The 14684-nt window shown below is 42.0% G+C and overlaps 4 protein-coding genes across 4 annotated transcripts in view; 3 read left to right on the top strand and 1 right to left on the bottom strand.

Moving 5' to 3' along the window:
* The window catches only part of LOC126562569 (protein lifeguard 1-like), a 400503-nt gene that overhangs the window by 274451 nt on the left and 111368 nt on the right, over window positions 1-14684 (top strand). The gene's annotated exons all lie outside the window — the stretch shown is intronic.
* Window positions 1-14684, bottom strand: part of LOC126561445 (oxysterol-binding protein-related protein 9) — a 41271-nt gene that overhangs the window by 14296 nt on the left and 12291 nt on the right. Inside the window, exons 8-10 of the mRNA XM_050217594.1 lie at window positions 734-862; window positions 206-517; window positions 50-127 (exon numbers count right to left, since the gene is read on the bottom strand). Of these exons, the coding sequence (XP_050073551.1) occupies window positions 50-127; window positions 206-517; window positions 734-862 (519 nt within the window). The remainder of the gene's footprint in view (window positions 1-49; window positions 128-205; window positions 518-733; window positions 863-14684) is intronic.
* On the top strand, window positions 2516-3750 carry LOC126562821 (elongation of very long chain fatty acids protein AAEL008004-like). Its single transcript, XM_050219408.1, has 6 exons — window positions 2516-2552; window positions 2674-2770; window positions 2850-2943; window positions 3032-3275; window positions 3352-3494; window positions 3571-3750. The coding sequence occupies exons 1-6, from the start codon at window positions 2516-2518 to the stop codon at window positions 3742-3744; spliced, it is 789 nt and encodes a 262-aa protein (XP_050075365.1). The 3' UTR covers window positions 3745-3750.
* On the top strand, window positions 7201-8321 carry LOC126562735 (elongation of very long chain fatty acids protein 4-like). The gene is made up of 4 exons (XM_050219311.1): window positions 7201-7385; window positions 7496-7833; window positions 7900-8039; window positions 8110-8321. Exons 1-4 carry the CDS (start codon window positions 7201-7203, stop codon window positions 8317-8319), a joined length of 873 nt encoding a protein of 290 aa, XP_050075268.1. The 3' UTR covers window positions 8320-8321.

Here is a 14684-nt window from a genome sequence, read left to right as displayed (position 1 = left end):
CATTAGTGAATTAAAGTGAAAGAATTTCTACAAAGCTACGCAAACTTACGTTGACATGCTCGTTGATCGTTTTGAGGTTAGTTGCTTCCTCCGTGTCGCCGAGCGCTTCCAGCCTTGCTTCGAGTTTCTGTGTTTGAACGAAACGGGAAGGAATAAATGAATAATGTTCCAATTAAGGGTGACAAAATCGGCACACCGCACTCACCGTTGTTTGGTCAATCATTAGCTGCAGAAACGCGTCCGCCTCCGTAACCTTACGGTCAAACAGTACCAAATTGTTCGACCGCCGGACACTAGAACCAGGTGTGCCGACACCACCACCGACCCCTCCACTGCCACCATTGCCCGGTCCACCACCGCCACCGGATGTGAAGCCCATCGCACTGCTTTGGGCGCTAGTGCTACCGCTGCCGTTATTGTACTGCTGATCCCACAGTGCTCTGCTTCGGTTCGCATGCCGCAGTATCGAGTCCTCTAAGCGACGAACCCATTTTTCGCGTTCTTCTGCATCACGCGCCTATTATTGATTTTGTGTGTGTTTTTTTATGTTGCAATACGTGTGTGTGTGTGTGCATGACATTGTGCCATTTAAAAACCAAAACCAGGACACGTTGGATAGGTGTGCACAATGTGTTTGTGTGTATGGGGATATAATCGTGAAAAGGAAAGGAAATTATTAGCCAACACGTGAAGCTATTCTCACGAAACTATCGGAGGCATATGCAGTTCTTACCTGAAAGTGGAACGTCTTGTGATCGACGGTGATCGTAAATGTGTTCACATCCTGATCGTCTATGCCGATGATGGCGCCCTTTAGCCGAACGCAACCACGCCGGACGCCTTTCATCATTTTTTCTTTTGACTATGGGAAGAAAATGCACAAAACGGAAGCAACAAGTTAGAAAATGTGTTACAGAACAGGATTAATCTCATTTTAATTTTTAATCATCATGTACTAATCGATGAGAATGTTGTTGCACGGAGGATCAGATTTTCTGGATCTGATCGAGTAATGTTAAATGGGGCATAGCAGAATATGAGAAATTCGATAAAATATTCATCACACCAGTTCATACATCGATTTGTTGGAATTTAAGCAGTACATTGTCCATAACCTGTAATTGGTCCCATCATATAAAGCACATTAGGTACTTATGAATAAAAGATCTTGGGAATAGCACTGTAGGATTTCGTGGCAAGCTGGAGGGGTGTTCATCATAAGATTCATCAAAACTATCATATGCCTAGAACAATTTGTGAGTTCATTGCGAATTAATATCATCCGCAATAGGTCACACGTGTGGAACCAGCTCACTCGTCCGTTTCTCGTTCAACCTAATTTCAGAGGTCATCTTTTACTCGTCTTTTGCTAGTACATTGTGCTGTGACGTATTAAATGTCCTTACTCCAATAAAAAAAAGCAGTACATATCTCGTTTACTTCACGCATACTTTACCCACAATGTATTGTCGGTTTGTCGTAATATGACGCACATTAATGTCTAATTAAATTTTCGGAGTAATTAAGCAAACCGCACGTAAACGAATCGTTTGTCCGTTGTGCAGAGCAAAACATACCGCAGTGGTTGTATGTGTGCTGTGGCGTGAAAAAGCCCAATCAATCAGCCCGCAGTGTCCGGCGTTGTATCAGTGAATTTGTCTGCGAGGACCGAAAATATTCATGAAGCTATTTCTATTCATGTTCCACACGATACAAATTACAAAACTTTTTTTAACACATCCAAGATACTCTTGGGGATGTAAATTAGATGTAATTATCAATAAATACATGACATGGGAACGGAGCATAGCAATTAGAAAGAAAATCCATTTAACTATTTTTGGCAGCCCAGTCCCTTCGCAAGAAGAACATACAAGTGGCCTTCACACTTTGCTTGCTCCAAAAACAGAACTTGTTTATCTGACGCAACAAGAAGCCGAGTCGAGCGAGCGTGTTCTAGCTACCGCTTTCGGCCAAGAATGCCCCCACCGACGACGGCGGAGTCTTACCGGCGCCATGCAGTTTCGTACAGAACCAACTCCAAAACCAACGAAACTGCAATCGTTTCAAAACAAACCCGCTTATAAGCGGGTGCCTGCTTGGCGCGGGTTCTCAGTACGCGCGTAACACATCCACGAATCTGAGGTCCGAAGGCCGCCCAGACAGAAACGGTCGTCCAAGCAAAGACGACGTCCATGCCGGTGGGGCAAACACGAAAAAGATCTCCGCAATCAAACATCAACCTCTATTTTTTTTTATTGCAGTAACAGTGCAGCAACTACATCTCCCTCTTAGCGGCCAAGTAAAAGCCAAGTTGTGGTAAAGTGGTACATACTGCCGGGAGGGGGTTTTGCTTAGAAAGTTGCATATGGTGTGCGTTCTACTAGTGCCAGAGGGCGTGACCTGTGGAAGCGGGGCGGTGTGTGTTGTGCGTGTGTACTAAAAGAGATAAGTTAGTGTTTTTTTGGTTTTGTTTTTCTCTACTTAATCGTTCGCCGAGCGCTCCTCGAGCAAGATGGACCTGTACCAGTATTACATCTACGAGAATGCCGGTAAGTGATGTGATGTGCTCTTCGTAGTGCCCATGAAGAAAGACATTGACTATACAGGTGGACTATGTTTAATATGGTTAATGTTTCCTTTTTTTCCTTAACGCACCTGTTGTACGGATAGATCAACGAACTAAGGACTGGTTTCTGGCGGGGTCACCGTTTCCAATTATAGCCATCATAATTTGCTACTTGGCGTTGGTGTACTACATAGTTCCTAGGTAATTGCATCAATATCAGAAACTTCTTAAGTGACTTTTGCGCACTTAACCACAATGTCCCTTCCATTTCTCTTCACAGATATATGAAAAACCGAGAAGCATACCAGCTGAAGACATTTATGGGATTCTACAACCTGTTCCAGGTGCTGTACTGTGTGTTCCTGATTGCAAATGTAAGTCTCCCACAGCACAGCACGCATCCGCACAAAGTGTATTCTAATAGTCAAAATATATTTTGCATCTTAAATCACTCGATTTTAGCTAGTGAAAGCCGGCTGGAGGCCATACTTTTTCTATCGATGCGTCGAAACCGACTACTCCAACGAACCGAACGCGATGCGAATGGTGGAAACCACCTGGTACCTGCTCATGATCAAACTGTTCGAACTGCTCGAGACGGTCCTGTTCGTGCTGCGCAAGAAACAGAACCAGGTGTCGGTACTGCACGTGTACCATCACATAAGCACGTTTGTGATAGCGTACATCTACACTAAATATATTGGAGGTAAAGATTCGCAAAGATTCTCCGGAGTACAAGTGTTCGAATCGGTAAAGTACCGCTTACTTATATCTCGTTTCAGGAAGCATGCTTACGTTCTCCATCGTGGCGAACTGTGTCGTGCACATCATCATGTACTCGTATTATTTCATGTCCGCGTACGATGTGCCCCTGTTCAAATTCCTCGTGTCAAAGTACAAAAAATACATCACAAAAATTCAACTGGTAGAAAACAATCTGAAAGTCTTCGTTGCGATGCTCCATTCTTAATCATAAAAATCTCTACTTTCAATTCCAACAGATCCAGTTCTGTCTGATGATGGTAAACAATCTGCTCGGACTCAATCCCCACTGTAACGTGTCCAAACCGTTCCTGGCAATGTACATACCGAACATCCTTATCCTGACCTATCTGTTCTACGATTTCTACAAGAAATCCTACAGCAAATCCAAAGCCGGCAAGGTGAAACAATAAGTGAAGCTACACGAACACACCACTCCGCAGAATTTTTCATGTGACGTGTACAAAACGTTGGCGCAAAATCCTTGGAGTGCAATAATAAATCGATTTTAGCTTCAGTTTCAACACGGCCGCCACCAGGCCCCTTCTGACAGGTGTTGCACGGCCGAGCATTAGGTTGAAATACGCGAACCCGCGAAGGGTAAAGGATTGTGAATCCGAATATCGGGCAAATATCGTTTCCATTGCCTTAGTGAGCTGGGAAAGCTTTAACGAATGTGATTGAATTCGGAGAGCGAGATCGAAGTGTAGGAGGATCCTGTTTTTGTATGCCATTATTTTTACATTTTTATGGAAGGTTTTTTTTCTATATCGGGAGGGTTGTGTGTTTAAGGGAACTGATAACAGATCACAGATCAGAAGGTGGGTTATTTATGTTTTTGTATTATTATTTAGGAAAAAATACTATAAAAAATCAGATAAAACAAAACACAAATCATGAAATATCGTTACAATCTTGCGGTCGTGAACGGACGCGGGTCAATTAGTGCAGCGCGGGACATAGTCCCGATCTTTATCACTGTGAACATAATGTTCGGCTTCCGGGTACATAGATAGAAAGCGAAGCTAATTGAAATATAATAAATTTAGTGCAAAGTTAAAGCAAAACACAATCGCTACTTGCAGCCACGCAAGAATACACTCTCAACAAATGAAGAGATGTTTATGATAGGTGCGTTATGATGAGTTTAGAAACAAAGGGAAAGCTCACACACTTACTTGAAATTACGAAACAATGAATAAATTATCAAAACTAAAGAACAAACTTATAGAACTTTAATATTAAATACTATTTGTTTACTTTAAAAAAAAGATATCACACAAAACGGAGATAGTGAATTTTAAACATTAAGGAACAAGCATAAACGATTGGCATGCTTTTTTCAAATTTAAATTGAATTGAATTTAATCAGAAGATTTATTTTACCAGAAAAGATTAACGTTGATGACGAAGAATCTATTTTGTCATCTGGCATAACAAAACACAGAAAAGATTTTTCTTCACAATTCTAATTTACGCTGCTTGTTGCTCATCCCCCCATCGAAGCTTGCACTCAAGCTATGCCTTTCGATAAAACGTTGAATGCAAGACTATTATGCAAGTAAAATACTGCATGCAAGAGCTAACGGCACAGCTTGATTATTTTTGTTTTGCTGTACTTTTTTTTGCTGGATGGATATAATGTAACGAGATAAACTTGACGAGTATTTAGATCAGTTATTTGTTTTTTTTTTTATTCAAGGGATCATTTACGAAAAATTTGCAAGTCTTAAAAGATTTTATGGCAGAAACTAGCGAATACCATACAACAGTCATCGAATCTAACCAACTGACTTTGAAATCACTTTTAGACTCATCCACAAGGACCAAGAATAAATGCTGGAGTGTGGAGTAGAAAATCTAAACTCCGGTACAACAGTTTTGCGATGCCTTTTTAAAACTGCAAGTACCACAGTGAAGGCCCTCGGAGGCCCTATGTGGAATGGGCCCCAATCGCTTGATCGTCAGCATTGAACCTGCTGGCCGGGATTAAAGATTATTGGTGGATTCCGGGTCTCCTTACCAACTCGGGGTCCCCGCGGCCGGTCACTCCGCGTACCTCTAAACCCACTACCGAAGTAACAGACAACCGGAATTTCAACAAGCATAGCTAATTAGTGCCCCGATGAACTGAATATTTACTATAATTTGTTTGTTCTACAGTTCTTTTCAATGTTGCTATGTAGCTTACACCATCAACTTTCTGCAATATTAGTTTGAAAGATAAAGCATTTCATAATTGCTTGATGGCGCACTGCAGAGAGCATTGATATGATGCTTGACCAAGCACTAAGAGGACTCATTAAGCGTTTATCAGAAACAAAAAAACACACACACACACACAAGCACCATCACGACTATGCGCACGTTATCGTACGTTGAACGTTAACAAAATAAATGCAGCTTTTCAAGGATTTTAGGGGGTCATCGTTCTGTCAATGATGCGAGACATTCTGATCGACTGCATCATTAAGTAGTTAGCGACAAAATACTTCCTTACTTAGTTATTCAGTTAAGATATTGATGAGTTAAATCACAAATAAGCAAATAAATGATTTGTTTGTTTTAATCTAAAGAATAAAATATAAATTTCTTCTCACATTAGCCTCGACATGTTTGAACAAACCTCGATGGACAAATAACATCAAATAAGCAATATTATCCAATAAACAACATTTGTGCCACAACCACCCGAACACGTAACATTCGCTTTGATAATGATAATAGGTGTTCTAAGGATGATTACAGTTGATAGTGGAAATTTGTGCACCTGCGTGTTTGGAGAGCCAAAACTATTAGATAAGTGATCGCCCGATCTGTTTGCTTACGTGCAGCTGTTTGTGGCTGTTGATCTAGCGCGGCACAATCACGCGCGATTCCCGCTCACATTGATTTCGTTGAAAGTGTTACGTTTCAAATATTTGATGGTAAGCCAACGTCAACCAACAGTACAATGAAAATTTTGGCGTGAATCGAGATTGTTTACACGCAAATTTGGAATCATTTCACACAAACAGATGCTCCAAATTAGTAATTACAGATACCTTTTGTAGATCCGATCTGCATCCGAAAATTGAATGAATTAATTGATAATCATTTGCATATTGATGAACGAATTTCGTCTAGATGCTGCGAGAACCTAGAGAACCGATGCTACAAAGTCGATGATGATATCTTTAAGCAACATGCTTGTTTATTGGTTCAAATCTTGTTCGAATCGAATTTATCTAGAAGTTCAACGTAACATATTTGTTACAACATTCACTTTATTGTGTTAACGAAAACCTCATCAGAGTTTGACAGGCTTTGAGTGGAGTTATACATACTAGTTCCTCCTGATTCGCACGAAAAGCATATAACTTTTTGCGGATTCAAGATGCCAACCATCATGCCAACGTTAAGTGGATGTTGAGCAACCCTGCCATACCTCCACAGACCCCCAAATCTCAACCAGAGAGTTCCGGCACACACCAAACAATACGTTTTGTGTGATGTAGCGCGTCGCATGCCATTTCCATCGCTGCAACACACCAAACCCGCCCGATTGTTGCACCGGTTCGATTCGGTAAAACGAAAGAAATGTTGGCGCATCGGCTACCATTTCCATTGTGACCCGGGTGCAGAACGCACGCGTCACGGACTTGAAAGCGTCGAAGCGTACGACAAAAGGGAGACGCACGCACGCATTTCTGAAACATACATTTCGTACATTGTGTCCACCAGCCGAGAGCGCACGGTTCAGTCATCGTCTGGGCGTGTAAGGTGTTACAACGGTGTACCTGCGTGTGTTTGGGGTTTTTTTTTTTTGGGTTCTACCGGATTAGCCGACGCACAGACCACTGGGAGCTACCGTACGCCAGCAATCGAAGATGGACTCGAACGGGACGGAAACGGTTGGAGAGTCTCTGCAGCAACAGTTTGACCATTGGTACACCTTTCTCGTGGAGGACCTAAGCGACAAACGTACCGCTCACCTTCCGTTCCTGCACAGTCCACTATGGCCACTAGCAGTGCTTGCCGTCTACTTTCTGCTCGTGTTCTACTGGATACCGAAGTAAGTATAGCAGACTACAAAGAGATACCACCGCGTAACCCTTAAATGGACACTTCCTTAACCGTCACTACTTCTGCTTGCCGCTGCGCTTCCGTTTCACCGCACCACAGTTATATGCGCGATCGCAAACCGTACGATCTGCGCAAACTAATGCTGGCGTACAACGTGTTCCAAGTGGTGGTGTGTTACTGTCTGATCCGGCAGCTCGTACGTCACGGGTGGACATTCCGCTATCTGTACACGTGCGAGCTGGCCGACTATTCGACCAGTCGGGACGCGATCGGGTTCCTGCATGCCGCCTACCTTAACTACTGCGTCAAAACGGCCGAGCTGGTGGAGACGGTTCTGTTTGCGCTGCGCAAGAAGCGTAGCCAGATTTCGTTCCTGCACGTCTATCACCACGTGTTCACCTATCTGTTGGCCTGGATCTTCGCCAAATACGTTGGAGGTTCGTTGGTGAAGTTGTCCCTTTCTGCAAGGATCACTGTTTCCATTCCTTTCTTCTTTCGCACAGGAAGCATGCTAACGTACACAATCATCGTTAACTCGCTGGTGCACATGTGCATGTACTCGTACTATCTGCTGGCGGTCATCCCGAACTATGTGCCCTTTTCCTTGCACAAACTGAAGCGATACATTACCGCACTGCAGATTGTAAGTATAGCAGCATCGGTAGCCGGATAGCGGCCGGTTATAACGATCGCTTTCGTTTCGTCCCTTCCAGATACAGCTGGTGAGCATCCTGGTGAACATCATGTTCGCCATGCGCAGTAGTTGCGCTATCCCGCGAACCCACATCCTACTCTACGCACCCTACATGGTTGTGCTCATATCGATGTTTATCAACTTCTACATGAAGACGTACAGTGGCATCACCAAGGCGCTCAACGTCTGCTACACCGATGGTGGAGTCGTCGTTAAGAAGGTGAAATAGTGATCCTTGTTGTGTTGTTGGAGGAACTGTATTTTAAAACTTGAACCCCAAGTCTTGTGACAGTGACCTAGTGTATAACGTGTGCAAGAAGCATCGGAAGTGAAACCAACCAAGAAAGTGCAATGCACTTACGATTCCCAGTGATCAAAACTACTGCTGCCATGCGGGAATGGATGAAGAAAAAAACGTACGAAACGGGAATTGGGAAAAATGCGATGGAGTTGGGTAGGGGGCAAGTGCAAACATTCTACGTACCATTTGCATCGATAAGCTGATGCAAAATTAATTACACACCTAAGTTTCTTTTTTGTTTTAAATGTTGCATTCGCACCCGCACACACTCACAGACACTCTGTAGATACATACACACAGTTGATTTCGTTTTGTGATTTAAGGCCACGCCGCGCTTTATCTTCTGCAAACCCAGTATGTGGATGAATAATAATTAAGCTTCCCGCTTCGATTAGCTGATGACACCGGTGACGCACATGATTTCACGAATTTAAACAACAAAAAACCTAGCATTATGCATCAAATGTGTTAGCGTAAGCGTTCGAGTGCAGCTTCCTGTAAGTGATACTGCATTGGACGAGAAGCATTAAATTATCTGCCCCTAGCTTGTAAGGTAAAGTACACGCTCGCAGGGCGGATAGAGAAGAAAATGAAAAGCTTTTAAAACGAATATGTAATAAAGAGAAGGTGGGAAAACGTTACCCTGTTATTGCTGCAATTTATTTTTATTAATAATATCGAAATGCACCGAATGATCGATGAGCGAATTGGAAAAGCATTAGATAATACGACGATTTTTTTAATGTATACAGTGCGATCCGAAATATATGCGCCTTCGCAAGCAAAACAAACGTAAAATGAATTATTTAAAAATGAAAGAAAAAGCAATTGTTAAATTATTCTTTTTACGCAACAGCATTTCGGAAACCGTTGTGTCGACAGTAAAATCCAATCGATCATCATTTTCTAAACGTATGGAATCGATTAAAATCGTTGGCAATTATATGTTTTGTAGTGATTTAATTTCTAAAAAAAAAATATTGCATTGTGAGATATTTCTCACATCCTTTTCATTTGAAGATCGTCATGGCATCCATCTAATGGCTTGCCAAACTTTTTTTTACCACATAGTTGAAGGGTCAATCCTGACTACGTGAGAACGGATCCAGATGGGTTTCGATGGGAATGGCGCCAACTACGAAACAAAAAGCTTATAAAGTCAGTTTTGTGTGTCGTCAAGGAACTTTCAATTCGTCGAGAGAGCAACCTAAGACGGATTTGTTATTAAGTTGCTCCTTTAAAGACTTTCTGTTTGGGTCGACGGATGCTATTGGCAGCACACAATTTAAGCGTGTAAAATGTGATGAACAAAGGTAAGTTCATTAAGTAGCTGACAGATTCCGTCATTGTCTTTTGTTTGACAGCTTAACATTTGATTGATAATAATAAAAGAAACAAGATATTGTGACAGTTTTACAAATCGATTCAATTGACTAAGCACGAAAATTAGTTTGGAATGAATGGTTCATAACAGAGCCAATGCAACCTATTGTTTCAGTTCATTGTTGTTGAAAAAATGAAATTTTCCAGAACAGTAGAAACACACTAATTCGCTGCTTTTTATTTGATTCGCAAGAAAACAAAGGCCGTTTTTTTACTTTAATATTCAAAAAAAAGGTTTGAAGACTTAAGCTCAGCATGGCAGCAAGCTCTTCCTGCGTCTGGCTGTGGTTTTCCTCCAGTAAAAACCGTTTAGGCCATCCTTCGTGTTGAGCGTCCTCGAAGGAGAAATTATCGCTTTGAAAGCGTGGAAACCATTCATGACACCAAGTTTCATTTATAGAAGCATCTCCGTAAACATTTACAGCTTCTCGCTTGAAACAGAAACAGTAACACCTACATGGCACGTATGGCACTTACTCGGCTTAAAATCAGACATTTACTAGAAATAACAACTTTTACTCGCAATATATACATCATTCCCGAACTTGATTTACGCAGTTTTTAAATCGTAAACATCGCGCCACAATTCAGTCCTAATCGTTTTCCAAACAGCCGTTATTTACCTGCAGACCGAATAGTTTTCTGCTTGCTTGTTTGCGCTTTTTGTATGGGAGCTGTGTAATTAACATATCAACAGCACAGCTTTAGAAGAAGTTTTAAATTGAAATTAAATACAGTAGGAATTCACTAGTTTGAAACCGATTACCCCTAAACTATTGAATTGACCTTTTTAAACTTTTCTTCCGGTTTTTTAATGCAACCTTGATCGTTGATATGTAAATTAAACAGCTCCATACGCATTTTTAATTACCTCTCAGTCGCATATATGTTAAGTCATTTTACGACTGAAAATTCAATTGTTAGAATTACGTTGTAAAGAAATTACGAGCATAAGAAAGAAAATTATTTTCAATATATCGGAATGGGAGTTCAAGCTGATTTAATTATTAATTTAACGGTCTTTGCAAGAACGATCAAGTATCCGCAAACAGACCCGAACTAGGAATCTGTTAGCTTCCCAGACCGCATCTGTTTACGCTACAACATGGTATGATACTTTTATAACAGGAGTGGTACAAAAGACGACGTTTAACACCTACACTTCACTTAAAAATAATTTATATCACCAGCATTACAAGAAAAAAAAAAACGAGTCAATGAAGGAAATACCCAAACAGGTAAAGAGCAGTAATAAAATATGTTCCAAAACACCGGTCATGTTTGAAGAGAGCTAGTGCTTTAAGACCAACGCAGGGTGAATTCTTTTTTACAAGTGAGATTTTTTTTAACCTTTGCCAGGCAGCACTTTAGCAAGGAGTCGTAAACATTGACGCCATTTTTGCAGACAAGGTTTTATTCGTAGTGTATCTTAAAGGTTCCCTTAAAATATACGCGCAACATAATGAGGAAAACCCCGAATTCCGATGGGGAAGTTTCAAGTTCAGTAATTTAATTGCTGCACATAAAAAAGGTTAGAACTTCGGAATAGTTGATGAGGTAGTGTCAGATATCCTTGCGGAAAGGAAGCTTTCTTTTCACCACTTCTGGTATTACCTAATGAGAGCAGCAAATGGTAGCAACTGTCCAATGTGACATCAGAAGGGTAGAGGATATACTTTGTTGTACATTTGCGTCACAAGGTGGCAACAAGCCATTATAAATTCCAAAACGCACTCGTCGATTGACGTTCATTTCTTTAGGAAACCACGTCCCTTTCCACGCGTACTGCTCTGACAAAAACTACGATCATTTTGTAGGTGCTTCATACATGTTCTTAATTGCTGCTTTAATTACTGCACCATATCCCTGAATGCTTGCGTCGATAGCGTCGATGCGCTGATGCGCTCCGAATGCCCCCGAAAAACTGCGGCCCTACCATAACGTCACATTAATTCTGACGCCAGCACGCAACCGTGTCCGTACTACTGACGTACTACTAGGAGAGGACTACCCGGAAAACCGACACCATCCACAAAGTAGACGACGTAATCACGAAAAATAGGATCGCCATTCTACTTGCGGCCACACTCATCTCATCCTACTGACCTAAGGTGATCGTAAACAGACCAAATAATCCCCACACGCGTGTTCAAGATGGCAAAAGCTGCGTTACGTGATTACGCTTGTGCCATGCGCGAAAAGCTTTTCGCTGGTGCCCTTACTGTTAAACTGAGGCGGTGATGATGATCGATCAACAATAACAATATTTTTCCTACCATACCATCCTGAAGATGCCGCGGGTTCGGGAGTTTAAAAAGTGTGTTTAAACGGCCCGGGACAATCCATCGGACACTCTTCGAAGGCATGGCGGTGATGGGTCGTTATTTAATGTTTGTCTCCCCGCCTAACCATACGGAGGAACAATTATTGACACAGGCAGATTGACCCGCCTTAAAAACTGATCTCCGATCGTTTGGCAGCCTCACAACACTACCAAAACAACACTTAAGCTTTTTAAGGTTTTAGAGATGTTCAATCTAGATCCTTTTGTGTGCGGGATGAGGTAATGGAGCGTTAAGGAGTTTTCGACGTTTATAGGCAGTATTGGAAGTGGGTTATGAGGTGCAAAAAGTGGCTGAATGTGTAGCATCTTCTATTTTACGCCATTAGGCAACACCGTTCCCATCGACACACACCGGTACTCCGATGGGAACGGTAGTTGTTTTCAGTGGACATCGCCTCAATGGTTAAAAAGAATAAAAAAAACTTTCAAAGAAATTGCAATCTTATTCATTAAAGCTTAAAAAACGCGAGGTTCTTGGCGTATAAACTTAGACAACTTGGGAGTCTACCATTTCTAGCTTTCTTGACATCATTTATCCATAGCTGGATAGTCAATATTAGGTACTAAGGACTGATCCAGAAGGCAGTCAAGTGGTATAGGTGACAACTGCTTCGGTATTTAGTGAGGACTGACTAGCCAACTACGTGGTATCAGCAAACCCAGTTAGTCATTCAGTCAATTAAGCCAAAGAAAAGAGAGGGTGATCGATCCAGAAGGAATACGAAAATGATCAAGCTACTATTATTCCAATAATGTAAAATCAAATACGAAAATGATCAAGCTACTAATTCCAATCCCTCTTCAACATTTTGTTTGGAAAAATTGAGACGTAAAATATAAAGTAAATATCAACACAAATGCATTAATATTCTAATAAACAAAGAGAACTCTCCTTACTTCCACCTGCTTTTGAAAGCGTCAAACCAAACAACCATCAATTGTGTTTCCTCTGCGGACAAACGGGCTTGCAACGAACCCATTTCATTTCCCATAAACTGCAATGTTTGGCATACATCACATTCAACAACTACTTGTCAAAATAAATGTCATCACATGCACATGGTTCTGCAACAGTACTACCAAACCCTACAGGTTCTCCCATTAAACCTTTCTTGACTTCAACCTCTTCCACTGAGAGCCGATTTAAAAGGAAGAAAAAAAGAAACGCTTCAAAGCGTTACGCAAAACCCCAGGCATCATCATCACCGGCATGCTCGGTTCCGTAGTGGCAAGGCGCCAAAACATCAAATTAAACCCAATTCGATAAATATAAAAAAAACCCGGCAAAACTCACAACACCATCGCGTATTAAATCGTGGCATTACACTCACCATACTGGCACGGTGTGAAAAATGCGATTAAATTGTTGCCTTACCGACCTGCCCAGCATTCCGAATGATACACTGCATGCAATGTGCCCGAGAATATCCGCTCAGTCTGTGCCCGGTTACCCACCAAAGCAGACCTCGTGGTCTGCTTTCGCCAAAGTTGCGCTATGAACAGGTGGAAGCCAATGTGTCCCAACAAAACGCGTCCATTTCCACACACCATTGTAGGCGGATCGATGGACGCCATCACTCTATAGATCGAATGCCCTAGTCGAATGGGGCATGAGGGTGATGAAAATAAATTTCCGCATAAACACAAAATCTTCCCTCTCGGTCTGGGCAATACAAGACACATTAGAAAACCGTCTAGCCGAACAATAGGCTGACACTATCCGATCGGTCCGATCCGTCACCATTTTTTAGCGCCGGTTGCAGATCCGCCAAAGACCTACAAATGGCACTTTTCCTCCCAACAGCTGTCTGTTGATTTGGCCGCATTCATCATCGTTGCGAACCGTCCCCGGCTGACCGGTGACTACAAAATAGACAAACAAAAGCCTCTGCTCTTCGTAGTGCAGTTGAAGTTTGTGCACGGACTTTCACCTGTGTTGATCAGCGGCAGCAGCAGCAGCAAAGTTCAGTGCATACGATGATGCGCTTCACGATCCGCGAATGCACTTGAACCCTACCGAAGGCAACAACGGCAACGGACAACGTGGACGTGCGCGGATGAGATGACCGCGCTGATTACTCTTCAAAGGCTTGGTGGCAAGCCAATGTGCGAAACTACGAAAATGAAAATGAAAACAACACGCCCCCTTCCTAGACGCGTTTCACTTTCTGCACTCAAAAGTTATATCAAAAGAAAACGGAAAACAGTAATTTTACAAAATAATTCATCCACACACGTAACAACGGTACAGACACTGTTGCAAAATTAAACATGAAACATGTTAGCAAACGTCGTCTGATCCGACTCTCCCGCGTACTATGCTTCAGCGAGCTGAAACCGAAATTATCGCATCAAGTTTTTAACATTCGAATTAAATTAAAAGAAAAAAAATTACAGTCGGAAAATATTATTTTCCACACATGCATGTGCACACCCGCGCGTCACCAATCTGTCATTCGCACGGTGGCCAGCCAGCAAGTCTGTACCGTTTGGATAGGATATTGAAAAATTTTCCCGAAGCGAAACAGCGTGACATGTGTGAAGGGGAGCAGCAGCAGCACATTGA

Source organism: Anopheles maculipalpis, chromosome 3RL, assembly GCF_943734695.1.
Source record: "Anopheles maculipalpis chromosome 3RL, idAnoMacuDA_375_x, whole genome shotgun sequence".
In the NCBI taxonomy this organism is placed as follows: Eukaryota; Metazoa; Arthropoda; class Insecta; order Diptera; family Culicidae; genus Anopheles; species Anopheles maculipalpis.
This window is presented reverse-complemented; position numbering and strand designations above follow the sequence as displayed.